A 27,612-nucleotide genomic window follows, 5' to 3' on the forward strand; every position below is an offset into this window, starting at 1 on the left:
GAGGAAGGAAGTAAAAGGCAGGAACACCATAGTGAGCAGACACTGGATTGGACATTCCCAATGCATAGATGTGTTTCAAAGGTGCCACCGTGTCGAGATCAATGAGGACAGAGACGAGTAAAACACAGGTGTGGTAGCTGACATTTGGGGGCCTCTGCCAAGGGCCAGGCTCAAGTTATCATATCATTTGTTGCCCCCCGCGGTGGGCAGGTCGTGTCTCCCTTCTGCACGTGAGGGGGCGGAGGCACAGAGAGGCTGAGTGGTTGTCCTGAGGTTGCACTGCTTTGCGGAGCTGGAGTTTTAGCCCAGACGAGTCCAGCCCCAGAACCCGTGGTCTCTCACCAGGCTCAGGGCCTCCCAGCTGCTCCTGGGCTGTGGGGTCTGAGCCAGGCCCCAGGGGATGGGTCGAATGAAAAAAATGGAGCCCAATCTCCAGCGCCCAGGAGCACCCTGCACGAGGGCTTGGGGCTCTGAGTTGCTGTTTGGTCTCCCGGGGATGAGTCAGGAAACTGGCTTCAGCACAATAGGGGTTGGTGGGAGGGAACAATGGGAGGCAGAGCCACAGAGGTAACGAGGATCAGCAATGAATACTTCCCACCTCCGAGGATTGTTTGCAGAGGAGAGGTGCATGCTCTGAAATTGTAAAGAGTTTTCAGATCAAAGAATGGGTGTGATGGTGGAGAGTAGAATCTAGGAGGACCGCTCGGGTCACTGGGTCCAGAGGAGGCCTGGCCTGTGATAGTTCTGCGTGCAGACCTCTGGGCAGACGGCACAGAGAGTGGATAGTGGTTTAGCGGGACTCTCCAGCAGAGCAGTTGGTTCTAACAGTGACTGCAGCCGGGCTAAAAGACAACAGCTCCTTGTCCCTGTCCCAAGATAAGCCAGAGGACCACCGACTGTCAGGGCAGATACCAGAGCGGTCCCTTCCTCGGTGGCAAGAGGTCCTCCGTTTTTTAAACCTTCATCCGAAGACGACTGCTCAGAGCACAGTGTGAACCGGTCGGCTGGATAACCTCTGGGTGCGAGGGGGGTGGGGTTGTGAAGCAAAGGGCAGAGCCAGGTTCCTGGCGGGAGATGTGGAGCGTGAGGAGGTGGGTGTTGGAGGCCGGGGTTTCTCGTGGAGCTCGGCAGGCACGGGGCGGGAGACGCTGGGTGAAGGAGCGGAGACGAGGAGGGCGCCAGGTGGGCTGGGGAGGGAGAGACCTGCTCTGCAGGAGGGAAGGGGACACAGAGGGTGGAGTCGGGAGTGGGTCAGCGGGAGGCCCCGCGTTTCCAGCCCTCAGGGAGGGGCTGGTCGGGAATGGCGCGTGTTTTGTGGGGAAGGGTGAGTTGAGCTTGGAACATGCTGAGTTCGAAACGCCAGAGAAGCCTCCAAAGCAAATGTCTGACCGGTGGACAGGTGTGTGGTCATGCACTCAAGGATGCCGGCAGAGGCCGTGTAGACGGGTGCCCTCTCCAGCAGAGAAGCTGTACGCGATGAAGACATGATGAAGACCGAGGAGGAGGCGGGGAGACAAGCGAGCCAAGAGGAGAGGTCACAGGGGAAGTTGCAGTGAGACTGGGGAGGACGAGAATGCAGACAATCCAGTTCCCGGGAAAGAAGGGGAGAAGGGAGGGGTTCCTAGGACCAGGCAGGAGGCTTCTGCGTGTTTTACTCTAAGGCTCCTGTTCGGAGAGGTCTCGCAGCCTCCGCGGGCGCAGTGTGCCTCCCCTGGACTCCTTTTACGAAGCCCAGCTGTCAGCTTGAAAGTTTTGTTAGTGAGAGCCCTAGAGATCCTCTTCCATGTGGCTTCAAGGAGACTGGCTTTGCAGAGATGAACTGGGGTACTCGGGGGGTGGGTTGGGTGGGAAATGGGTTTATGGCCATTATATCTGGCTTCAGGGAGGGGACATTTAGACCAGCAGGGTGGCTCAGGGATGAGACAGAAAGGGCTTGGAGCTTGCTGCCCCGTGACCCAAGCGTGCGTGGCTTGGAGACCAGCCGAAGGGGCATTATTTTAGAGGGTGAGAGAGGCTGCCCTGCCCCTGAACTCTCGAGGGTGCTGGTTTGCTGTCTTCGAAAACCCCTTAAACTGTAGACCACACCTTGGATGTCACAATGAGAAAACACGTTGTCGGGCGTAAGTGTTTGGCAGAGTTAATGCACCGGGGAGGACCCTGAACCCAAGTGCCGTCTTTTCCTTTTGGTTTCCTGCGGGGCGAGCCGAGAGGGTTGGAAACCAGGACGGCTTGATTCAAAGAAGAGCCCGTGCCTGAAGTCGGAAAGGGAGCAGGGAGAGGAGGCCGGCTCAGGGTGAACCGGGCCTGGTTGGTGGTGGTGCGTCCCGTGGGGGCAGGGCAGAGTGGGCGCAGAGAGGACTGGGGGGCACCGTGGAAGAAGGCCGTTCGCGACCTGCGGGGTCTCTGAACACACACGTTCCGTACGGAGCAGTATGGCCTGTTTTTACTCTGGGTTCCTCGCTTTAAGTGCAGAGCGAGAGCGAGAGAGAGAGTTTGGGTTTCAATACTCCTGTGCCACTCATTTCACAGCTTCCGACTGAGCATAGCGAAGACCCTGCTGTCCTGCACCCCGGAGGGAGACCGTGCTGGGGGGCCCGGGTCCGGCTCGCGGGGCAGCTCACTGCATGTCCTTCCAGAGCGTTGCACCAGCGAACTGGTCGCACCGGAGACTTTGAAGTGGACAGGCTGTTTCTGACGTGGGGGCGGGAGGAGGGTAGTCGCACCCAGTCTCCACCGGTGGACTCTGCCGTTCCGTTCCGGACGCAGGGCTCAGGGGAGGGACGCACGAGGGAGCGGTGCAGGAAGTGGTCTCTCCCCGTCTCTGCTGGACTCAGTGCGGGACGCACGCGGGCTCCTTGGGGCGGAAAGCTCCTGGAACCGGACTGTGTTTCACGGTCAAAGACGGAGTGTAGCTCCAGTGTCTCTTCGGGCTACAAGGAGTGTGACCTTGGGGAATTAATTTTGTCTCTGAGTCACAGTTTGCTCAAGCGTAAAGTGATAAAATACCGCTTGCCACTAATTATACTATAGATCCTGTGAAACTCGGAGTGGTCTCCCATTGAGAAGTCAGAATAATATAGGTCGTTAAGTATATGCAGGTCTGACTGGCTCATTACTTGTATGAGAAACCTAGAAGCTGGGTGAGTAAACAGGAACAAAAGAAACCCTTAAAAATGAGCAGTTCTTCCTATAATTCTTTTGCATGTTCTGTAGTTGCTTTTGAGGGACTGGAGGAAACGGAGGTGAGTGAAGCACGGGGTGTGGTCGGGGAAGGGACGTGCGAGGGCACAGCCACTGAGGAGACCCGGGAGGAGGAAGGTGCCGTCGGAACGGTGGGGCCCGCAGCACCCCAGGTGTTCATCCCATCAGGGGGCAGCGTGCAGGTCTTCCCGCTGGGCGCCCAAGTCCGGCATCGTGGGAAAGGGCCCTGGGGAACCGCCAGTGAGTTGGGGCAGGCAGAGCTTTATTGGTGGCGGTACATAACAGCGAGCATTTTTTTTAATGAGTGCCAGGTGCGCGTTTATCTCGTTCGGTCTCCATATCTCGTCTTTATGACATCGGTCCTGGCGTTCCCCTCCGTTGACAGCTGCCCTGCAGGCCCTGAGAGAGGCTGAAGAGGTTAAGTGAAGTCCTGAACCAGTGAGAGGTGGAGGGGCCAGGCTTTGAGCTCAGGCCCGTGTGGCTGCAAAGCCAGGCCTGCCTTTCCCTGCACGCCCCTGCCCAAGCTGCAGGGAGCCCAATGCTTGAATCCTCAAGTGGAGAGGCAGCGAGGCCGCAGCCTCTAACCAGGGTGCCGGGGCGAAGGTGGGGAAGGCAGATACTTGTTCAGAAGTTCGGCTCTGAAGGAAGGGAAAAGATGGTGACTCAAGTCACCAGCCAGTGAGTTTTTCCCCAGAAAGGACAGACGACTTTTTTTTTTAAATTTTTAAAATATTTTATTTATTTATTTTTAGAGAGGGAAGGGAGGGAAAAAGAGAGAGAGAGAGAAACATCAATGTGCAGTTGCTGGGGGTCATGGCCTGCAACCCAGGCATGTACCCTGACTGGGAATCGAACCTGCGACACTTTGGTTCTCAGCCTGCGCTCAATCTACTGAGCTACACCAGCCAGGGCCAGACTTCTTATGTGGACCTTGTTCTGGAGGGGAGGATGGGAGGGGCTGCAGGGGGAAGGGGGAGCGATTCTGCCTGGCGAGGCTGTCCAGGGCCCCTCCTTAGATGTACGCCCTTCGGTACATCTGGTCAACCACGCCGTGTGTGCTTTCTTCTGTCCATTTTTAGAACTGAGCTGTTCCAGTGCAGTGATGTCTTTGAACTTATAGCTGTGGCGGTAGTAGGAACTTGCCAGGTGGGATCAGGCAGGAGGAGGACATCCCCCCTCCTTCGCTGTGTGACTTCCCTAAGTCACTTTGGGTGGGGAGGTTCATCACTGATCCCAAGTAGCGCATAAACAAGCTGATAGAAATGCCCCGCATGCCTTAGAGGTGTTCAGCACTCTGGATTTTCCCAAGCACAGCCACGCCAGCCTCACACGACGCTATGCTCTCGTCTTGTGTTCGTTCCGCTCCTGCACCCTCCTCTCCATTTTGGCTTCCCAAAGGCGTTGTCCTGTGTGGCTCTTTCCTTGTCTGGCTCGATCGCTGTCTTGGACCCAAGGGCAGTTTTGCAGACTGTGGGAAGTCACCGCGCACCTCGGGGCCGGGGCTCCCGGGGTTGGCTGGCTGGCACTCTCCGAGACCAGGGGGGTTAGGGTGCGCACGCATAAAGCAGGCCTGAGAGGCCTGGGTAAGGAGAGGAAGGCTGCCTCATTGTTCTGTAGTATGAACGTGCAGCCTCTGGAGCTGCGTGGGACGCTCCGGCCCTTAGGAGGCGTCTCCGTGAGGCTGTGGGTGTGGGTCTCTCGACTGGACCGCATCAGCTGAGGGAGCCTTCGGCTGTGCGTCTGGCCAGAGTCCAGGGCAGACCGGGTCTGAGAAGAAGTCATCCACAGCGTCCCCCGGGTTCCAGTCCTTGGGCCAGCGGTTGAGACAGCTTTCCTCAGAAATGCAGGGATAAGAGCTCTTCCGCAGAAATCATCGTAAAAGACACGGCATGTCTCCCGCCGTCGAGAGAGAGCCAGGAGCCGGCCCTTTGGAGCACTCCCTCCCTCTGAGAAGGACAGCTTGAAAACCAGGCACAAGGCACTTGATACAGGCCAGCGGTGTCACACTCGTCTTCACCAGGGGGTCCCATCAGCCTCGCAGCTGCCTTCAAAGGGCCGACATTTCAGGGCTGTATACATGTAACTGCTCCTTAACTGTTAAGGAGTTGAAATGACAGTCGGCACTTTGAAAGGCAACCGTGAGGATGCTGTGCCCCCCGGTGGAAATGACTGTGACACCCCTGCCCCAGACAGCCACCCAGCTCTGCTGGGCCCAGACTACCGTGTGCAGGTGGGACCACGCCCGAAAGGCAGGCGGGTGCGCTGGTACCGCGTCCTCGGAGGAGGAACGCGACGCAGAAGGAGGGGGTGACCCTGGCCTTAAAGAAAGGAGGCAGAGGATATAGCGTTGAAGCTGAGGAAAGGGAGGGAAAAGGAAGTATTCTCAATTCTTTTTTCTTTTCTTCTTCCTAGCAAGAACCAGTTGAGTCATCTTTGGGGCTTAGTAATGGAGTAAGTGATGTTTCTCCCGAGTATGCGGTCCTGACTTCAGCTATAAAAAGTGAAGTGGATAGTACGGTGAACATCATAGGTAAACTGTTTTGACATCTCATTTCCTATGCGCACGAGCGGCCCTCTGGGGCCCCACGTTCGTGGAACGCGGTTTGGAACGACGCGCTCAGTGGGCGGGGGTCTCGGAGCCATCTGAGACTGCGCGCCCCGGCCCCCAGATTCCAGGGTAGAACGATAAGAGGTCTCCGAGGATCGGACCAAGGAACCCCGCTGGTTCAGCCTCAAGAAAATAGGCCAAGGGTGACGGCGAGTCCAAGGAGACCAAACGGTTTTATTTCCCCAGTGGCTAATGATTAGCCCCTCTCACCCTTTCAGCGAAGGCTCACGTGGGCAAAGTTATTCATTTAACTTGGGAGCGAGGAGAGGGGAGATGGTCCCCGAGCACCTGCTCCTAGCAGATCCGCCGCCACGGCGGCACTCATCTCCAGAGGGGGAAACTGAGTCACAGAGGCCTGTTGCCGAAGGGCACGCTTTGGTCACACTGAGACTCCCGGGCACCCTCGCTGTGCCAGACTCGGGACTGGGAGCAGGGACCGGGTCGGGGAGCCGGCAGCCGGTTCCCAGCTTCATGGGGGAGACAGTAAACAAAGCCGCGGGTAGCTACGGCGGCCCAGGAGGAGAACGGGGACGAGAGAGAGAACCAGGGACTGGGTCCAGGCGTCTCCAGGGGGTGGTGTTGCCCCTGAAGCCGGGTGGGTGAGGAGGGGCGGCGTGGGGCTGACGTGGAAGACCAGAAGGAAGGCAGTGTAACTCTGCACGGTGGCCGCAAGCGGTTCCCCTAGGGGAGGGGGGCAGGGGAGGGCAAGGGGGCCTTTGCAGGCCGGAGGGAGGAGGTGGGGTTTTATTTCCAAAATGCTGGAAGGTGTTTTCCAAAAAGAGTCGTTCTTAAGTCAAGTGTGACAGTAAAGCGCACAAATGTTGGACGTGCAAGCACAGTGTGAACACCACTGGGGAGGGTTTAGGCAGGAGGGTGACAGGTGTGCACTCTTATCTCAATCCAGTCCCACTGGGATGCGGCCGTGGGTGGTGGGCGGAGGCCCAGCTCCAGCCCCAGAATCCACCAGCAGGGCCTTGCGCTCGGGTACCTGTGTGCCCATCACGCTTGCTCCACGCTGTAAACAGTGCGATGCTGGTAGGAACCCGAGGGGTCGGCGGGGCTGCAAGAGCAAACGTCCCACCTGGGCGCCTTCATTTCTGCCTCTCAGCTGGGTGCAGACCGGAGGCCGTGGCCCCGCAGACGTCAGTCACCCTCGCTCCCCCCCGGGTCGGAGCTTTGGAAGTGGAACCACGTACCCGGAGGTCCCCCGAGCACAGAGGAGTCTGGCAGAGTGCAGAGGAGGCAGAGAGCAGGCTGACCCTCGGGGCAGGCCTGGCCGGGCCTTCCCCCGGCGCTCACGTCACAGGAGGCGTTTTTGCACGGGACTGGTTTGTTTTGAGCTGGGAGAGGTCATCAAGGTCCAGCGTTCTGGCCACTCCCCTCTGCGGGGAGGCGTCTTGCCTGACCAGAAGCCCAGCCGTCCTCCCTCCTGCGCCCTCTGGCCAGGGAGCCCAAGCTGCGTCCCCACCCCCGCGTGGAGCCGCAGTGGGTGTTCGTGTGTTTTGGTTGAGCCTCACTCAGTATGTAACTCCTCAGGGCGACCGTCCTCGGTCCCTGCTGTGATGGCGGCCACCTGGGCTGGGGGCTCATTTAACAAGTCGTTACTTGTGGGGCCACGATGGGTGCAGGTTGGGTGGGGTTGAGTGACTCCCTCCCTGGGCTTAACGATAGAACAGTAATGGGTGGCAGTAGAATGAGTCTGGATACCTTTTGCTTCCTAGTCAGTGGCTGTTACGAAGGTTCACAGTTAGGTGGGAAGTGGCGCCGTGCAAGTGTTTGGAAGGACGGGTGATTCGTGGTCGTTGCCAGCAGCCGAGCTGCCCCGGGTTGTTATAAACCTTAAAGGGGCGGTTGTCCACATGTCCCCTGTGACCATCAGTGAGCCAGCCCTGTCCTGGGGAGTTGGGAGCGGGGATTCTGACTCTGAGACCACTGCGGTATCTGAGCCTCCTTAAAAAATTTTTTTTAAATGACACCATTTCTCAACTTTCAGTTTATTTCTAAACTCAAGAGTTGTTTCAGTTTTGTGCTTAGGCACCGAGGTGAAAGCTCCCAGGAGCCCCCCATTCTGCTCGTAGGAGCAGGTGTTTGGAAGGTGAGGACGGGGAGCCGACACGGGTGGTTATAAGGTGGTATTTCTTCACCGCGTCTGTGGGCCCTGAGCGAGGGCAGAAGATGGAAAATCACTAACTGAGTCCGGTGTAGACCAGACAGACACCCGGCCCCCTTCATTCTGGACAGCGTGGCTGTTTCGCAAACAAATCCAGTAAGCGTGCACAACGCGAAGGGGGCCCTACCCTGCGTTGTAGGTAGACCAGGGCGTTCCCCCCCAGACCAGGGCAAGAAGACGGCGTGCTCACACACCCGCGGGTGCCAGCAGGCTGCACCCCGGCCGTGCCTTCTGGCCCACAGCAGCTGACTGTGCCCTCTTCGCAGGGGCTCTCACTGCGCGCCACAGAGGAGCGTGCCGCCTCGGTGTGGCAGACCTGCCCGTCAGTGTCGCCGCTCTTCTGTAGGGTTACGTGCACAGGTCAGCTCCCCCAAAGGCCGGTCCCCGAGTTCCCTCGAAGGGGAGGGAGAAAACGCCTTATTTCTGTTTGCACTTTTCTGTAGCATTGTATTGCTTCATGTGTGTGGCAACTTCTGTTTTCGGAAGCGGAAGAAGCCGGGGACATGGCGCATGGCTCCGACTCTGCCCCGCTGGCAGCGTGCCCGGCCTGGCGGAGCTTTGGCTGAGCTCTGTCGCAGTGGTCTCCAGGCCAGGGTGCAAGTGGGCAGGTGCGTGCGGTCTGTCTGAGTCGCCTGATGGGGCTTTATAGCCCATTGTGTCTCACCATGAAAGGCGACCCCGCCCTTCCATAGAGCAGAGATTGCTGCGGAACAAGGGGAGCTATTCACTGCACTCCGAGGTCAGTGCAGCCACCCGGAGTTGACTAGGCATACGGAAATTAGGGAACAGCGTGATCTGGATTTCGTCTTGAGTGCGGCTGCCCAAAATACGCCTCAGAGGATGTGCTGTTTTATTTTTCTTCTGGTAATTGCTTCCAAATCTGGCTAACTTGGAAGTGTACTTCAAGTAGCTATTTCAGGCAAGCTTATATACTCAGGTGTCGGCAGGGAGGAGTGAAGTCTCGGGAGAACCAGATTCACACCGTGGAGACCCCCTGAGCACCACGCCCCGGCCTCTGGCCCCAGAATCCGTAATGACTCGAGGGTGGCCAGAGGTGGCCTAGGCTGTGGAACTCTGTCTTCATCTCTTCCTCTGAGCCCTCTGTTCCCTGTTCTTTTTGCCATTTTTCCTGGTACTTAACATGCAGAAAACTCCATCTGCAGCACAGGTGGCAAACGCAAGGCCCGCAGACCTAATCCGACCCTCCCCCTTGTCTCTACCCAGCGGCAGCTCGGAGCTCCTTGCCCTAGTTAAGGAGGAGTTGCGTGGATACAGTCCTGACATTCCCTTTGGCTCTTTGAAGGCAGCCGCGAGGCTGATGTGGCCCCCGGTGGAAATGCGTTTGACACCCTGGGCTACATGATCAACAGCGGCTTCGGGCAGAGGGTGCACAGAGGGTCTCCCGTGCTGGTCCTCCGCAGGCTGTGCCCCGTGCCTTCCCTTGGCCCGGTGGGGGTGCTGAGCTGCTCACCCCTCGGGACTGGGGGGCCATAGGCAAGGCACCCAAGTTTGCCGGGACCCCTAGAAAGCTCAGAACAGCATGAAACCCCGTGTGAATGTGAACCAAGACACCACAGTACACCCAGACTCAGAACCAATGAGATCCTTATTTTTCTCCCGCGGGCTGGACCTCGGAAAGCCTGCTCCCAGTGCCGAGACTGCGGTGGACATGCTCCTGGCCGCCGTGTTCAGCCAGCACGCCGGCCGGTGGACTCTGGCCGTCCTGTTTCCAACCCTAAGAACTTTTTTTTAAAGATTTTATTTATTTATTTTTAGGGAGGGAAGGGAGGGAGAAAGAGAGAGAGAGAGAGAAACATCAATGTGCGGTTGCTGGGGGCCATGGCCTGCAACCCAGGCATGTGCCCTGACTGGGAATCGAACCTGCGACACTTTGGTTCGCAGCCCGCGCTCAATCCACTGAGCTACGCCAGCCAGGGCAGAACTTTTTATTTACCTAAGAAACTGGCCGTCTTTTTATGAGGCTGTGTATGTGCTCTTCCGTTCTGTCCCCGCCCCGTTCACTCTCCACGTGGAGGAGTTTCCGAAAAAGAGCCAGACGTCTCACCCTGTCCCCGTCTCCCCCAGGACAAAGGCCCGGAGTCTCCCTCCTGGCCCCAAGATCCTGGTCACGGGGCTCCTGCCCTCCTCTCTCAGACCTGTTTTCACACCGGGACGATTCCCGATTCCGAACGGTTCGACCCCTCCCCTGTGCCCGCGCAGGGAGAGTGCAGGGGCGCCGCTCAGGCTCTGCGTGCGGACACAGCCCGGGTCGCGCAGCTCCTCCAGCGGGTCCGGCTGCCGGCCTGGGAAGTCTGACCCACTTTTCTGCTCCCCAGTGTGAGACACTGTTTTCTCGGGGCAGGGGAGAGTGCGCCCCGGGCCTCCCCCCACCCCTCCCGCCACCTGCGCCAGCTGGTGGGGTGGCTGCGGGGGGGCCAGTCTGCCCGGCCAGGACAGAGCCCCCCTCTCAGAAATGAGCGGCTCACAGATCCTGACGTTGCTCTTGGGCTGCTAGACCAAACCATGGCCATGCTTTCTCTCAGTATTATTATTTTATTTAAAGTACCCTAGATTAGCAGTTAAAAAGACATGGCTTCTAGACCTAGCTCTGCAGTTTTTATTTACCCTGTGACCTTGGGTGACCTCCCTCACCTCGCTGAGACTTGGTTTCCTCATTTTTAAAACAGAAATGACTGTCCTGACCCTGCCTCCCTCTCAGGGTCGTTATGAGGATCACGGGAGAGTAATGGAAAAACCACTCTGTGGTTATAGGGTGGGAAGACATTATTATGATTATGGCCGTGACACCATCACAATATATTAACAGACATTTGAGTCAGAATGGTAGCCTCCTCTGTGCCATGTCATCAGGGCTGATGGTAACAGTTTCAAATCTCAAACGTCCAGCTCGGGCCAAGAAGAAATGTCCCTCCATGGTCCTACGGGGCGGGCCTGATTTCATATGCCCCCTAGTAAGCTTTATTCTCGACCCTGCAGCTGCCTGTGACTCGAACAGTTTTCCCAGCCTCTCTGGGTTTCAGCTTCTTTCAGCTGCAAAGGAGGACCCGCCCATCTTCACAGACCTTTTTGCTTCTAAAAGTCTGTTTTTAATGAGCTTTCTGCCCTGGCTGGTGTGGCTCAGTGGATTGAGTGCCAGCCTATGGACCAAAAGGTTGCCGGTTCGATTCCCTGTCAACGCACATGCCTGGGTTGCGGGCCAGGTCCCTGGTTGGGGGTGCACAAGAGGCAACCACACATTGATGTTTCTCTAACACATCTGATACATCAATATTTCTCTCCCTCCCTTCCCCTTTCTTTAGAAATGAGCAAATAAAATCTTCAAAAAAAATAAGAGCTTTCTCGGAGACACGGGGGCAACTGCTTTCTCCTGTGGGGCCCAGCGTCAGGTCAACAATTGTTAATAAAGTCAGATTGACCTTTTAAGGAATCAGACCAGTTCATCAGTAACCAGCCATGAATAATATTGTTGTAATTCTCAGCAACTAGGTCCAGCTAAAATTGCATTCCTGCAGGTGGCTCTTTTCCTCATGTGCTGACCTTAATAAACTGGAGAAGCTTAGTGGGTTTCTCGCTCCTCTGACCTTTGGGGACTTTCCTTGGCGCCCCGTAGAGAACTGTTGAAGAGCAGTCCCATTACTGGTTGTTATCCCAGAGTCTTGTTAAGGTGAGAATCGAGTGGTTTTACCCTACGAGGGGCTCAGAGAGCCGAGAGGCGGCGCTCAGCTTGAACTTGGTAACTCCCTGTTGGGGATGCCAGGCTGGGAGGCCCCGGAGTTGGGCTTTGGGGTCAGGGGAAGCTGAACTTGAATCCTGGTTCTGCCCCTTAACTGACTGTCTGGCCAGGAATCGGTTATTCCACTCTCCCTGACGCCTGCCCTCACGTCGAAGATGAGGACGAGGACCGAACCTTCATTGTGGGGTGTGGGGGCCTAGGAGCGAGTCATGGGGGAGGCCAAAATGTTAGGTTTTGTTATTATTTATCAGTCGGGATCCTCGAACACCTAGCTGGGTGCCACTTCTAACCTTATCTGCTCGAGTGGATTGCTAAAACGTTTGCCATTCTTGGGACTTTGCAGTTGTCGTGAGTCATGTTACTTCATGTGTGGTCCCTTGGGGCAGACTGGGGGTCCAGGGAAATGAGTCGCCACGGAGACAGAGACACAGATCGACCAGGGACCGTGCCCACAGCACGGTCAGAGAGCATCTCAGGGTTTGGGGTTTTCGTGTTTCTCCCTAGGGCTTACACCTCTGAGCGGGGGAAGTTTCTAAAGTGCCCACAGAGCCGTGTTTGGGTGGAGAGAAGTGGCCGCCCCGGCCCGAGGCATAAAGCAACACACTCGGAGGGGACGGCGGGCCGTGGAGATGGTGTCACGAAGTCAACTGGGGACCCAGCCTGTAGCCTGGGAAACGGAGACGTGACTTCTGCATCCCGGTCGCCAGCAGCCGGAAGAAGAGAGCCAAGGGGGTCAAACACGTGGTGCAGGGAGGAGACCGGGCTCCCGGTGGGGAGCACACAGTAGGGCCGGCAGGTGCGGTGTCACGCAGTCGTACGCCTGAAATTCACACGAGGTTTTCAGCCAACGTTACCCCAATGCATGTAATTTTGAGAGTTAAGCAGAGGGGCTCCTCTCCTCCTTGTGTCTTAAGGCGCGTCTATTCAGTGGAACGCGGTATAAAACGCACCCCTCTGGGGCGGGCGGCCCTGTGAGTTTTGACAGATGGATCCTGTAGAGTGAGCACCACACAGTGGAGACGCGGGACCTTCTCCCGACCTGAAGCGTGTCCCCCCCACCTACCTGCAGCTTCGGGAGCTGTGGCTGACCACGTGTGTCTTCTCCACTTCATCCTGATCTGGAAAAGCCCACTGGCTAGGTGTCTTGAAGTTTTCTACAAAACGTGCGTCGTCATGTCCATTGTTTGTGAGTGGCCAGGCCTCTGGCTGCTGTCCGTGAGGCACCCCCCGCCCAGGCCACAAGATGGTTGCTGCTTCTCTCCATTTACTCGGCAGGGGTCGTCGCACTGCTGTCTGGGGCGAGGCGGGGAGAGCCTCTGCCGCGTCTGGGCACAAGAAGTCCTCTCGCGGGTCCTCCCCTCTCTTGAGGGCCCTATTGGGGTCGGAGAGGACAGCCCCAGATAAACCCTTAAGTGAGGGTGTGTGGAATCAACTTGCGGGGCGAGGCAGAGAGTCGAGACATGTCACAAGGTCCCGTCAGGTTGCAGTTTTGGCCGAACAGCGGGGACAGCGAGCGAGAGGCTCGCAGGAAGGAGAGGGCGGGCTGTCCTGGGCGGCCGCTCAGGAAAAGGCCCCGAAGAAACGGAGGCATTGTGAGGACGGCCTGTTGCTCGCCTCCCGCCCTGCCCTCCCCAAGGCCTCATAGAAGCCTTTGATTCCTCGAACTGGAAAAAAATTCCACTTCCTCCACTCACATCACGCGGCCTCCCCCCCCCCACTCCCTCCCCCGCCACTCCCTCCCCTTCTCTTTCTGCTCACTGCTGCACTCGGCGTACTCTCGTGACTGTGCTGCGGCCTGGAGCGCTCCCGGGCTGCTTGGGCTCCGGGGCCGTGACCGCGTGGGTCTGGCTCTGCCCCTCCCAGTACTCGACAGCAATGTCTTGTGCAAAGTAGGTGCTCAATAAATCTCGGCGCGTTGCATCACCGCGAGTCGCGCGTTGTGGGAAAGAACGGCGAGGGGGAGAATTCTTGGTCGAGACGGAGGGATAAAATTAGAAAGATGCTTGAACTGCTGCCATTGTTTACGCTCCTGGTTAGCTTGCTGTTTCTGTTCGGGATGACAGTGCAAAAGAGAAATGGACTTTGCAGCGCTGGAAGTTCCACGTGGCTTTGCTCTCAGTCAAATCTCTGTAAGCCTTTAATCGCCTGAGACTGGGTGTGGCTTACACACACCCCCTCCCCTCTCTCTCTCTCTTACACACACACACACACACACACACACACACACACTCTCACACCCTGTTAGGCTTCTGTCTCTACCCACTAACAGCTCCTTAGCACTTGGAAAATCTCATTTTCCTGCTGCTCCATTCTGTTTGGGAGAGGAGGCAGAAGAAACTTGAGAGCGGGCCACGCCGGGCTCCGTCTGTGTCTGGTGAGCTGCGTCACGGATGCTCTCACGCTGACACCGTCCAGAGGACGGGTGGGAGTCTGGTGGCCGCCTGCCGGACTTCACCTGCCCGCCTGCCTGCCTGCGCTTCCTCCCTCTCCCCTCCAGGAAAAGCTGCGCAACCCCCACTTCCCCTTCCGCCGTGGCTCCGTCCCATCCCCAGCTCTCCTCTCCCAGCCTCCGTGTGCCCGTCCTGTCTTCTCGAGAGAGCCCGGGAGTCCTCGCTCCTTCTCAGGCCTTCCCTGCGCAGGGATCAGGCCGTGCTCTCCCTACCTCAGGCTGGTCATTCCACCCCCCTCCACCCCCCTTCCCAAACGAGCAAAACCGGAATCCATTTATAAACAGAACCACTGGAGCGATTCAAACCCTCAGAGCAGTGAAAACAGGAACCGGTCCCCGAGGGCTGGCTCCTCCGGAGGGCTGACCTGGGGCCGCCGTCCCGCCTGACCCGCACATTCTGCAGATGGCCAAGAAAAGGTCAGGGACGGCGCACGCTGCACACAGCCCTACTAGCTGTGTGACTTCGGACACGTAGTTCTGCTTCTCTGTGCCTGAGTTTCTCTATGTGTAACAGCATAACCATGGTTTCCCCTGTCAGTTTTATGGCAGAAAATATTCAAGTCACTCACACACGGAGCACAGGTGAAATGTTGATTAGGAGGCCACAACGCTGTGGCCCTCGGGAGAGTTCGGTGGTGCCCGCGCGGTTGCTGGTGCCAGTTCCCCAGGTGCGTTGCATCCAACGCGTCGCCGCCTGAAGGGCAAGGTCAGCTCCGTTTCACAGGAGGGCGGGGCACGAGGGGCGTGGACATCAGAGCCACAGCTGCCAGTCACTGTGGCTGAAGTGAACGACAGCGTGAGGACTCCAGAGCTGGCAAGGAGGTGCGTCAGAGAGATCGCCCCTGCCCCCCGGCGCGAGTGTGACACGGGGCAGCCCTCCGCACAGCAGTTCTCGCAGTTTGTTGGAAAATGGAACGTGTAATTGCCTTGTGACCCAGCAACTGCCCTCCTGGGCATCTACCCCAGAGCAGTGGAAACTTAGGTTTATGCAGGCCCTGTGCACAAACGTTCACAGCAGCCCTGCTTGTAGTCACCGCAGAATGGAGGCGACCCAGAATCCTTCGGAGGGAGGGTGGGTAGACTGCGGGAACGTCCCGGCTGTGGAATATTACTCAGCAAGGGAAAGGGGCCAGCTCTTCACCCCCATGACTCGCACGGATAGCTCTCTAGGGAATTACACTGAGTGAGAAACGCCAGTCTCAGAGGGTTGCTGTGCGAGTCAGTGAATGACACATTCCTGAAATGACAAAAATGACAGAGAGGAGAAACAGATGAGGGGATGTCAGGGGTTCGAGGCAAGGGGAGGGGGTCAGAGGAAGGCGGGTGTGGCAACAACAGAGTAACATGGGGGGTGCTTGTGATGAGTGTGGCGGCAGGTGCGTGAAACTACATACGTGATAAGATTGCACAGAAGTAAGCGCATACACGTACCCACACGTAGGAAGGAAATGCAGGTGAAACGGAGGACCGCCGAGCAAGAGGCGGAGGCGGCTGTCCGTCTGCTCGTGTTGTCCTGTGGTTCTGCACGCTGTCACCATGGGAGGGACCTTGGGTCACAGGCACACACGATCTCTTTGTACTACTTCTTGCAACCGCTTGTGAATCTACAGTCTCACGTATCAAAGTTTGGTTTAAAACAAGGAGGCAGGATTCAGAACCAGGAGGTCAGAGTTCGTCTTGTCGCCGCCCTGGGGAGTCGCTGCTGCTACTGTGTGTTAGAACTGGGAAATTATTGTGTTCTCTTGTTCGGATATTTCCTCCAGTGGTCACACGGCCTGCAGAGCAGGAAGAGGGCTGGGAGTATGAACGGGGCACCCCACCGCTAGGAGTGACACTGTGGGGTCACGCAGGTGGTTCTTCCTTCTTACTAGGATACGATAATGCCTCTCTGAAGCCCAGGACCCAGAACACAGCACAGCAGCTTCGCTCAGAATGAGAGCAGAGAACAGAAATTAGTCAGGGTCAAAGCACAGTCCGTCTGGCCCTGGGGCTAAGTCTGGACGCTGCCTGTGGTCCCACAGCCTGGATCACGACCACGACCGGGTTAAGCCTGGGCCATCGTCCCGTGTGAGCCCCAGTGGCAGGCCTGCCGGGAGTGGTCCTGCGGGGTCGGGTCTCTGGCGAGCGGCTTCGCTGGGGACAGTAACCCAGAGCTAAGGCTTGTTCTTGGGTTTCATGGCAGAGCAGATGGCACATGGTGGCTGAGAATCGGACTCCTGGCTCTTTGGCTTTTTGCGGGGGAAGGTTTTCTGTCTTGAGAGTGTGTTTTAGAATTGTGAAAGCAGGAGACGCTGGTGCATGATGGCTTCCTTTTCTTTGAAGTTGTAGGACCATCACCTCTGGACAGCAACATTGAGGATCAAGAGATTGTCACTAACCCACCGGATATTTGCCAGGTGGTGGAGGTGACCACCGAGAGCGATGAGCAGCCGGTCAGCATGAGCGAGCTGTACCCTCTGCAGATCTCCCCCGTGTCTTCCTATGCAGGTGAGGGGCCGGGGCCACTCGGGGGCTGAGCAGGGAGTAAGTGGGGCAGGGGGGCCCCTCCGGGGCTGAGCAGGGAGTAAGTGGGGCGGGGGCCTTCCGGGGCTGAGCAAGGAGCGAGGGAGGGGGCAGCTCTGGGGCTGAGCAGGGACCGAGGGAGGGGGCAGCTCCAGGGCTGAGCAGGGAGCCAGTGGGGTGGGGGCTGTCCTTTAGTCCGGGGCCGCCGGTGTCCCTGCACAGCAAAGGGCCTCTGCCCTCTCCTGGGAATTGTTCTTGCTTTGACACCATTCTTCTCAGAGGACATAGTCCCAGCAATTCTTTTACTTGATCGCCCATGACATTTTCACGCATCACTAACAAACAACATTCCTTTGGAGAGGTCGTTCACCTGAGTCTGTTGTATGTGCACGCATTCTCAGAAATTCGGAAGGGCGTTTGGCATGGAGTCTGAGTCGGGCCGAGCTGGGGAGGACCTTAGGGAACATTTCTTCCGGTGCTCTGACGTTTGGAAGTGAAGGGACTTGTTCCACGTCACATGGCCAGGAAGTGTTTGGGTCAGGACTTGAGCTAGCCCTTCAGACCCCACGGCTCGTCCCAGTCCACCCACTGGGGTTACTTGTGACTCCCACATCCGTTCCCCTTCTTTGTCAGTTCGGAACAGCTTCTGATTGGGCCAGGCAGCTGAGCCCCTCTCTGAGCCCCCGGGGCTCGGCCCCAGCCGTGCAGGGACTGGCTCAGAGACAGTCACAGGCCTGGACCCCGACCCGGGTGGCTTCCCCTCCTCACAGACCACAGCGGTGGCCCCTGTTCCCCACCAACATCACACGCCCCTGTACTCGGGGCTGCCTGCGTGGTCTGGGGGCACTTGGCTGGAACTAGGAAATACAGATTCCCAGTCAGTGTTGTCACTTGACGATGGAAGCACCGCAGCGCCCAGGCCCCAGCGCGGGAGCAGCTGCAGTCACCCCCAACGCACGGTTCGGGAACCCTTCCCAGGGCCCCTTCCCAGGGCCGCCGAACCGAGGGTGCTTCAGCCAGGGTGCCGCCCCAGGGCGGGTGGTCTGCGACTTACCAGTCACTGAATCCCCCAAACCCCCACTTTCCTTTTTAACTTCTTCATAATGGTGGTCAAGTACACATAACATGAAATACATACACCAGCTTTGCCCTTGGCCGGCATTCCGTGCGTTGGCGTGGTACAACCGTCACCGCTGTCGTCTCCAGAACGTTCATCACCAGCTTGCTCTCCCCGCCCCCCTGCCCAGCCCCCCAGCGTGTGGCTGCCCCCATTCTACTTCCTGTGAGTTTGGCTGCTTCAGATACGCCACCTGCGTGGAAGCAGGCAGCACGTGACTTCGAGACTGGCTCGTTTCGCTTGGCACAGGAGCTCAGGGCCCTCGCCGTCTTTTCTGCCGGGAACACTGAAGCCGTGTGAGCACGGCCTCGGCCACAGGAGGCTTCCGGTCCGTCCAGCAGGACACGCTTGTCCGCGGTTATTCAGGCGTCGGGCCTGTTTGCACCCCTGCGTGGGAGTTCCTCTCGGTGTGCTTCTCGTGCCCCGGGGACCGCGCTCCTTCTCGGAACTCGTCCGCGTCATCAGCGTGAGAGTCATCCTGCCTGCCAGCCCGGGTACCGTCGTCCTTCCCTCTTTGACCCCGGGAATCCAGGGCCCACGTGGCCGAAGCAGTGCGTCCGGGGGCAGATGGCAGGGCAGCCCAGTTAGCACCCACGTGGAGCTGAGGCCACCCTGTGACCCCCATGCTGCCCTGGCTGGCCGGCCGGCCGGCCGTGTGTGGGCACTGCCATCAGAACACGTCCACCCCCACCCGCCGTGATCTCGGGGAGCCCCCCCGAGGGAGGCCGAGCGGACAGCTCCTGTCTCCGTGGTACAAGTGGAGACCATTGACACTTGACCGCAGGCTGCCCTGTCTCTGCTTACAGAGCTGCGTGGCTGCCACGCCACGCCGCAGTAGTCCTCCCCACGTGGTCTCCTTGCCAGGTGGGAGCGGTAGGATAGGCCTCGCCGTGCGTGTGTGCAGGGAGACTTTCCTGAAGTCCCCCCGGGGCTTCCGGAACGACCTCTGCTGCGCTTCTGCCGGCAGTGGCATCTCGCTTTAGCAGAAGAATCCCGAGAACAGCTGACTCACGCGGAGAGAGATGAAAGTTCCATTGGCCTTTCAGGCATCTGCATGGGTTTGAAAAGAAGGACTTCAGTGCCAGGCCGCCAGGCAGCGGGGGTTTGTGGGAGGCCGGCCTTGAGCTCTTTTTGTTGTTTTCATTGTCTGAATTCTCCAGGGCCTGTTGGAGGGAGGCTTGTTGGTTGGAGCCAAAGTGTTTCATCACTGTTATGTTCCTCATAAATCCGTTGCTGGCGATGGCAAGTTCAAGTCTATTTAGTCAGGGATTCTAGAGCCCGCTGATGGGAAAGGCAGGGTTTTTGGTCCTTGGTCACCTTTCTACCTCTGTGTTCCCCGGTGGGGCTGGCTCCTTGCCCGTTTTCCGTGACGGGTTTTTTGTTGCTGTTGTTTTGATTATTCCGCTGAATTCCAGCCTTCCCTAACCACTTCCATTCACGTGCTGAGGAGCCTGGTATTTGGAGACCGCCGTTAGCTATTTTTTCCCCTCCTGGTCACTGAAATAAAATCCCAACGGGATTACAAAACCGCACTGAGTTTTGCAAGTCTGTTCTCTCCAGTCTACATGGATGGCGAGCAAGCAAAGACGGGGGAAGTACTTGCATCAGCTGGTTTAAGGCAGCACCATCGAATTCTAGTTGGATTCGTTAAACTTGCATCCCATGGGGGTGGGAGTTGTCCCAGAGCTCAGCCTTGGGAAACTAGGGGAGAGTCGTTTTTTTTTAAAGATTTTATTTATTTATTTTTAGAGAGGGAAGGGAGGGAGAAAGAGAGAGAGAGAGAAACATCAATGTGCGGTTGCTGAGGGCCATGGCCTGCAACCCAGGCATGTACCCTGACTGGGAATCGAACCTGCGACACTTGGGTTCGCAGCCCACGCTCAATCCACTGAGCTACACCAGCCAGGGCCCGTTTTGTTTTTAAAGGTCCACCGTAACGTGGCCACTTGCCTGATGCGTGACGCCAGGATTTCAATGTTGATAGTTTCGTCAGAGTTTCACAAGAGCCCGTCGGAGAAGGCTCTTGGACGAGAGGACGGGGTCGGGCTGGGGAGGGAGGCACGGCCCAGAGGGTTCGCCGCTCACCGCCGAGAGGCCGCGCGAACGGAGGCCGCCTCCGGACCGACCCCGGCAGTACAGACGCCCTGTCCCCGGGGATCCCAGTGCCTCCCGTTGGGTGAGGCGGAGACGAAGGTTCTCTGAGATGCAGATGACTCTGATTTGAGCCTTTTCTGGAGCTTTCTAGCAAAAGTAACTGAGCAAGGGATGGAGCGAGAGAAATCTTGTCAACCTCAAAAAAACGTGTTGAACAAGAGCCTTCCAGAAAGTGCCCCAGGATGCCAGAGGGCAGAGCGGCTCTGCTGGAAAACGTACTGCCCCCTCCCCTCCCCGCCCCCGATGTTCCTGAGATGGTTCCACAGCGAAGGCTGGGCTGCGGCGGCGCGAGAGCCGAAGACGGGCGTCGCCCGAGCGCTGCACATCTGGAAGAAGGGCCTTCGAGAGCACCCAGCCCGAACCGCCCCTCTTCCCGGTTGCTTTCGGGGAAACTGAGGCCGGAACGATGAAATGCGTGACTCGTACACTCGTTATCACTCTCAGAAGTTATTCAGACCATGCTGGGAATCACCTCCCAATTGTTTTTCATTCCACTGTATTCACAGTAAATAAAACACCGGATCCAAAGTAATGGAAAGGAAAGATGAAATAACTCACGTTGCTATTGAAAGGGGCGATAATGGTGGAAACCAGGAACATGGGCCTGAGCGCCCCCACAAAGTGCTGTGGGTGGAGCTTCAGGGGCGGCCGTGGGAACCACTGGGGCTCCGGAGAGAAGGGTCTTGAGTTCTGAGGCTGGAGCTTCCTGCCCGAAGCCCCTGCTCTTGGGCTGAAGGCAGCCAAGGTCGTCATCCTCTTCCGCACCAGCGTCGGAAAGCTCAGTGTTCCCGTGTGGAGAGCCTTCGTAACCGCTCCAGAAGCATGACCCTCATCTAGAAACGATGCTCTCGGCCAACATTCATGTCAGCTGGAACGTGAGTTCGGAACACGCGTGTCTTTGCGTGTCTCCAGCCGGGTCCCTGACGTTGAGAACTGGCTGACCACGTGCGCGGTCTGTGCCAGGCGTGACCAGGGAGCCTCGCCTTGGGCTGTGCCGGAATTCCAGAACATCGGGGTCCACTGCTCATTTTTGCGCATAGCCAGCCCCCAGAGCATGCCTGTTGGCATCTGTTTTGTTTTTATTTGAAGGGGAAAGGTATTTATGGAGGGTAATTAGGAGGGGAGGAGCCTAGACTTACAGGGAAGGAAGAGAAACCTTGGCTCCTGCAAAGCGCGGAGAAAATGAAGCACAGAAATGGGAAGAGGACCTCGAAATTTCGTCAGACGCTGGAGCAGTGGGCGTGATGCCCAGGGTGGTTAGCAGCCGGGGGTCTGTGGCTGGCGGTCAGGGAAGCTTCGGGGGCGCCTGCTCAGTCTGAGGAGAGGACAGGGCGTCCTCCTCACGGTCCCCCTCTCTGCCCCAGAGGTCACCGGAGAACAACAGCCGAGACACCTGCAGAAAGGCTCCAGGGCGGGGCCCCTGTGGCCGGCACGCTCGCTTTCTCTGTTAGGGAACAAAGGGCGCTCTGTCTGCCCCTGTGCTCTCCTGCCTTCAGCTCACAGAGGGCCTAGTCTGCACCTGGGGCTCTGGGGCGCGAGAGGAATGGGTCTGGGCTGGGGCTGCGCCACTGGCAAGCCCTGAGACTGGAGGCCAGTTCCTCCGTGGAAGGATGACGGCGCCGCCTCCTTATGCTGACTCTGACTCCCGGTGAGGCCGAGGAGGCCTGTGTCCCCGCAGTGGGCCCCGCCCCGCCCACGGCCCTCCGTGACCGTGTGCTCGGACGGTTGCTCTTCGGGGCCCGGCTCAGGGGTCTCTGAGCGTCTCTGTGTTTCAGAAGTTCTGCCCTTGGTGCTTTGATTTCTCAAAGCTGTGAACTTTGAACAACTTAAAAAACCCCTGTGTTCTATGTGCAGGTGATTCGTAATCACTGGTGTTGACTTTGACGCTGTTAATCGAGCATGTGCAAATCCGGTGTTGACCGAGGCAGAGTTCAAAGGCACAGCCACCTTGACTGAGTGTGTGCCGCCTGCCAGGGCCTGTCCGGGCCTGCCCTGCGCCTCTCACGCGGTCAGCACGTAGCCCTCTTGGGGAGGTGTGACCCTGCCGTTTGGCAAACGGGGAACCACAGCTCCGGGAAGGGAGGCGACTTGCCCCGTGGCTAAGGGCTGGCGAGCTGAATCAGGATGCTGACGGAATCCACTCTCTGTGGCTTCAAACAACATGCATTTCTTATCCTGCCATCTCTGAGGCTCGGGAGGGCAGGCCTGGCTGAGCTCGGACCCGCAGCCACGCTGAGGATCGAAGGGCAGGGGCGGGGATCCGCGTCCAAGCTCAGGGTATGTGGGTTCCTTGCAGTCGTCCCGCCGAGGGCCTCCGTTTCTCGCTGCCTGTGGGCAGGAAGCAGCCCTTAATCCTTCGTCGTACGAACTTCCCCCTGAAAGAGGCTCCTCCAGATGCAGGGTTCAGCCTCGTGTTGCATAATTGCACACGCCCCGTCCCCTTCACTGCCGTGTCCTGTTGGGCTGAAGCAAGTCACGGGTCCCAGCCACCCTCCCAAGGAGGGAGTCCCACAGGAGAGTAATCGCCGGGATAAGCCACTGGGGTGGCGCGGCCACCCCAGACCTGCCCGTCCACAGTAACTGGGCAGAAGATGCAACTCGAAAATCCAGGGCACACGCACTCGAGGGGAGCGAGGGGAAGGAGGGGTCGGGTCAGGTCGGGTCGGGGTGACAGAGGAAGACTCTGAGTTGAGACGTGGTGAACTCGGGGACTTGCACCGGAAGAGGGGGCCCGTGGGGGCATTGAAAGGGGGGATGTGGGGAGGACCAGGCCTGGCGAGGAGGCGGGTGTGAGCAGAGGGCGTGGGGAGCAGGAAGCAGGTGGCACCCCAGTGACTGTCACCCCCTCCTGGCCGGTGGAGAGTGAGGCGCCCTCAACCCCGAAGCCGTCCTCTTTAGGGCCAGTTAGAGCGCCCCCACTCACCCTGGCATCTCCCCCACACACGTGTTTGATCTTACAAGGGGGGCGGAAATGAAGGGTTTAGTTACCCGTTTCTCTTGGAAGAAAAGAAGTGCCGATTCCTTTAACCCTGCCCGAGCCTCGGAGCCCTTGGTGCTGCGGGAGTGACGGCCCTGTGTTTTCTCTGCACAGAAAGCGAAACCACCGACAGCGTGCCCAGTGACGAGGAGAGCGCCGAGGTGAGCACTCTGGCCGCCGGCTGCATGGGGTCCTCGCTGCCCGTGAAGGCTCTTTGCCGTTGGTCCCGAGGGTGGCTCTTGGGGGTGTGTGTGTGTGTGGGGGGGTAAAGTGTACAGAACATGACTTTTACTGTACTGTGGAGGCCGAAGTGTAAGGTGAAGCTTTGGGAGCCGCACAGGAGGGAAGGGTGCCCGACCTCGCCCCCGGGAAGAGAGGCTGTGATGGCAGGAAGAGGAGACAGGACCGGGCGGGGGGTGCTGCGCTTCTTACCGCTGCCAACAGCCGCGTTCACGCGCAGAGGCAGAGGGTCCGGGTGGCCAAAAGCAGTGGCCAGCAGTAGTTGTCAGAAAGTGCTGGCGAAGCAAGGGTGGCCCCCTGGGCACCCGGGCCCCGGCCCTCTGGGCTCACACAAGCGCAGGAACCAGCTGTAGCGGTGATGATGATGGGAAGCACTCCTGCTGAAGCCTGCTTTGTGCCCGTGTCAGAGAGAGGGGGACAGAGGGACAGAAGGACAGAAGGACACACACACATGCTAATGGCTGTTTGAAGGAGTGGCTCCCCAGTGTACTAAGTACTTCCCAGCACAGTCCGGGAATCCGGAAAAGACAGAACTAGGTGTACACGAAACGCACATGCATTCCGACCCTGTTTCTTCAAGGTCAGGGAACCAGCTCCTCTGACACCGCCCGTGAGGCCGGCTGTTGGCTTGGCACCCTGGAGTGCCAAGTGGCACCCACTTGACAGCAGCCAAGGGGGTACTACTGACTGTTTGGTGCCGGGTGTCTCACTCCCCTCCCTCTGAAAATGCCAGTTCACTCAAAGACCCGGTGGGGCCGCCCAGGAGGAACCAAGTTGCCATCACAGACGGACCATCGAGGCCTAGGACCTGCCTGACGATCAGGCTGGGCGGCCGGGGCCGAGGGGAGCTGGAAGCCTAGTGGCTGCCTGTTCTCCTGCCTTCCCAGCCCCGTCCGGGCTGCATTTCTGGGCGCTAGCAGAGGGGAGTTGGTAGAAAGGGAGCAGAAACCACCACTCGGGGTGTGACTCGCTGGACAGGGGCTCCTGCTGACAGATGTCGACATGGGAAGCTTCTGCTCCTTCCACGACCCTTAAGAAATCCAGTTAAACACTAACACGTGGGAACGGTGGTCCTTTTTTTTTTTTTTTAAGCTATTCCCTAGAAAGCCCAGAAAACGCCTATTTCCATTCTCTCCTTCGGCAGGGACGACCGCCCTGGCGGAAGAGGAACATCGAAGGCAAGCAGTACCTCAGCAACATGGGCACACGGAGCACCTACCTGCTGCCCAGCATGGCGACCTTCGTGACCTCCAACAAGCCGGACCTCCAGGTCACCATCAAAGAGGAGAGCTACCCCATGCCCTTCAGCAGCTCCTGGCCCCCTTACCCAGACCACCCGCTCGCGTCCCCTGTCGCCCCCGCGCCCAGCAGCAGTCGGCCAGACCGGGAGAACCGGGAGAACCGGGCCAGCGTCATCAAGAAGACGTCGGATATCGCCCAGGCCCGCGTCAAGAGCTGTTAAGCCTTCGACTTCCCCTGGTGGTTGTTGGGGTTTTCTTGGCTTCGTTTTGTTGTTCGTTTGTAGTTTATTTTTCTCTCTGGCACCTGTTTTAGACAAATCTAAAGGAAAAAGCCTTGATGGTAGGACATGGATCGCTGTGTCCAACTCCAGGACTGGAGCGTCGCTTTAACTCAGGACTCCAGCCCAGTGATAGACATGTGTCTCTAAGAGCCTGCTGGATCTCCCAGGGCTGCTCCCTCAAGTTCAAGGACATCATAGGACCAACACCCCCACGGGCAGCGAGGTGCTGCATTGCCCGTGGTCAAGGCCAGCATGGTGGAGTGGACACCTCCGAGTGGAAGAGAAAATGTGAACTCGCTGGAATTTTTTATTCTTGTGAATATGTACATAGGGCAGTACTAGCGACATCTGCGGTCGGCTTCTGCACCTTATCTTAAAGCACTTACAGATAGACCTTCTCGTGACCTTGCCCCCCTTCCCAGCGCACTCGGCACCCCTTCCCGCCCTTCCCCCGCGGCTCCCAGCCATTCCTCCCAGTTCCTTTCCTCCTCCTCCCTCAGTGGCTGCGCTCCACATTGCTGGGGCAGGGGGTGGGGGGGAGAAGAAAAGGAACTTCTCCACAGATGCCCCATGTTAAGACTGCTTTAAAAAAAAGAGAAAAATCTTTCTAATCTGCTATGCTTGAATGCCACGCGGTACAAAGAAAAACTATCATGGAGACCTTATGCAAATTCTCAGATTTGAAGACAAAAAAAAAAAGTTCTCTAATTCTAACCAGAGCAAGCTTTTTTATTTTTTATACAGGGAAATATTTTATTCAAGGTGAAAATTCTAAAGAAAATATAATTGTTTTTTATCTTTTCTACAGCAAATTTATAATTTTAAGATTTCTTTTCTTGTTTATCAGCAGTTGTTATTACATCCTTGTGGCACATTTTTTTTTAATTTTGTAAAGGTGAAAAAGCTTTTATGAGCTCATGTAGCAATCAAATTATCCTGTGGATTGATAATAAATGAATATGATATATAGTTAAATTTTTAATGGGCATCACGCCTGCTTTGTCTGGGTCTGCTTTGGAGCACAGCCCTGGGGCGGGACCGGCAAAGTGCCATTTCTTCTTGGGGACCAAACAGTGTTCCCTTCTCCAGCACGAGACACGCTGGAGGGCCCTACCGGGAGGACACGAGTGCCTTCCTCCACGGAGGGCCCGCCCTGAGCCGGGCACTGCGCTGAATGTTCTATGGGAGTCACCTTCTGCAGTCGTCAAGGTCGTGTGCAGGGCGGGGATTTACCTCCATCTCCCATGGAGGGAACAGAGGCTGAAAATGACAGTGCCCTCCCTCAAGGTCACACGGGTAGTGCGGGGCAAGGGCGTGAGAGAAGCCCGAGTCCAGTGTGACGATGGGGCGAGTCTTCTCGCCACCCCGCCGTTCCGCTCTGCCGTGAGCGTGCGTGCATGTGCCACCCGCCTCGGTGCTGCCCCTGTTCCCGCTGGAGGCTCAAGCCTGCGACTAAAACTCTCCACTAAGTCTCACGCCGGGCCCACGGACAAGACGTCTTCAAGAACAAGCGGTGTTTGCTGGGGTCTGACTCTAAGCCCCTCTTCCTTCCAGAACCTGGGGCCTTACGCATAGGTCTCAGAACTTAAGGGTGTGTCTTTTCCAGTAAGAAGCGTGGCTTCGAGGACCCCAGACGCCCCCCACCCGTGTGGTACTTCAGGGTGTATCCCTGACCTGGGGGGAGCCCCATTGAGTCACCTCTCACGCTCCCAGGACACCTGTGAAATCGGGGAACTGAGACCCATCTGCCGGCCGCCGACCTGGGGTGGCCGGGGGGGAGGGTTGTGGCGGAGGTTGACATTTGAAAAGCCTCCTCGGGTCAGAGGCAAAGGGCCGGTTTAATGCGTCTCTCTCTCTGTGTGGCTGCAGAGGTCACTGGTGATCGTAAAATTAGCGGCCCCGCCCAGAAATTAACAAGCATGCACGGCTGGCTGTGCGGGCGTTGAAGCGCCGCCACGGGCTGCTGACCGCCCGTCCCGCGAGGGGCGCCTTGCTGACCGCGTGTTCCCCTCCATGTCACAGGAAGACCGCCCTTTCTTGGTCAAACGAGGAGTCGCCGGGAGAAAAAGGGCCCCCTGGCCTCCTCGGCACCTCGCTCTTCTCCCAGTTCCTCGTGACTGGCATCTGCAGTCATTTTCTTTAGCCGCCCCGTTTTAAAATGCACGTAGAGAACCAGTAACAGAAGGCCCCGGGTCCCAAGGCCAGGCCGTCGAAGGGGTGAGGGTGGCCCCGGGTCCCCGCCCCCAGCACAGGAGGAGCACCCGCTCACTTCCTGCCCGGTTCAGCGATCCGGCCGGTCTCCGGCGCCCCCGCCGGCTCCCTCCGCCCCTCTGGTCGGCGGAAGCAGACCTCCGGAACCTTGCCAGGTGCAGGGAAGTTCGGTATTTGGAAATGCACGGTCGAAGTACCTATGATCTTCTGCAGCCAATTAGGCCATGAAAAACGGAGTCACGATTCAATTATTCCCGAGAAAGGGAGTAATTGTTTTTCGTTTCTAAGTGTTACTCCCCAGGAGCGTAGGGAGACCAGCTGGGTGGACAGTGCAACGCTGGGGGTCGGCAGGGGGCAGCGAAGCCAGGGGGCGTGTCTCGGGCCCACGCCTCCGACCTTGTTGTCAGTTACAGGAAGTTCCGGGGACACGTGCTTCCTCGGGCTGGCATCTGGGCGAGCTGATACGCTTTTACGACGGGCTCGGCCGTGTGCATGTGTGTGTGCGTGTTAGGTAGCCAGCGCGGTGTGACAACCGTGGGGACAACAGTCTCCGCTCTCTGCGGCCAGCACCGAGGCCCCTCCCTGATAATGAGGAACTCGGCACAGCTGTGAACTCTGACCCCAGTGACAGGAATTTCCGGCTCGGCGCAAGGTTGAGAGGACCCAGCACGGGCTTGCAGAACACCATTTGCAAGTCTCCAAACAGA

General features: G+C 57.8%; 1 protein-coding gene across 3 annotated transcripts in view; it reads left to right on the forward strand.

Moving 5' to 3' along the window:
* Window positions 1-25,676, forward strand: part of IRF2 (interferon regulatory factor 2) — a 75,166-nt gene extending 49,490 nt beyond the window's left edge. For all 3 annotated transcript variants that reach the window (XM_045821483.1, XM_045821484.1, XM_045821485.1), the window contains exons 6-9: window positions 5,614-5,731; window positions 16,505-16,669; window positions 23,047-23,093; window positions 24,317-25,676. In XM_045821483.1, the coding sequence (XP_045677439.1) occupies window positions 5,614-5,731; window positions 16,505-16,669; window positions 23,047-23,093; window positions 24,317-24,634 (648 nt within the window). In that variant the 3' untranslated portion in view covers window positions 24,635-25,676. The remainder of the gene's footprint in view (window positions 1-5,613; window positions 5,732-16,504; window positions 16,670-23,046; window positions 23,094-24,316) is intronic.
* Window positions 25,677-27,612: the final 1,936 nt, after the last annotated feature.

Source organism: Phyllostomus hastatus, unplaced genomic scaffold, assembly GCF_019186645.2.
Source record: "Phyllostomus hastatus isolate PE091 unplaced genomic scaffold, TTU_PhHast_1.1 phas_scaffold_46, whole genome shotgun sequence".
Taxonomy (NCBI): domain Eukaryota; kingdom Metazoa; phylum Chordata; class Mammalia; order Chiroptera; family Phyllostomidae; genus Phyllostomus; species Phyllostomus hastatus.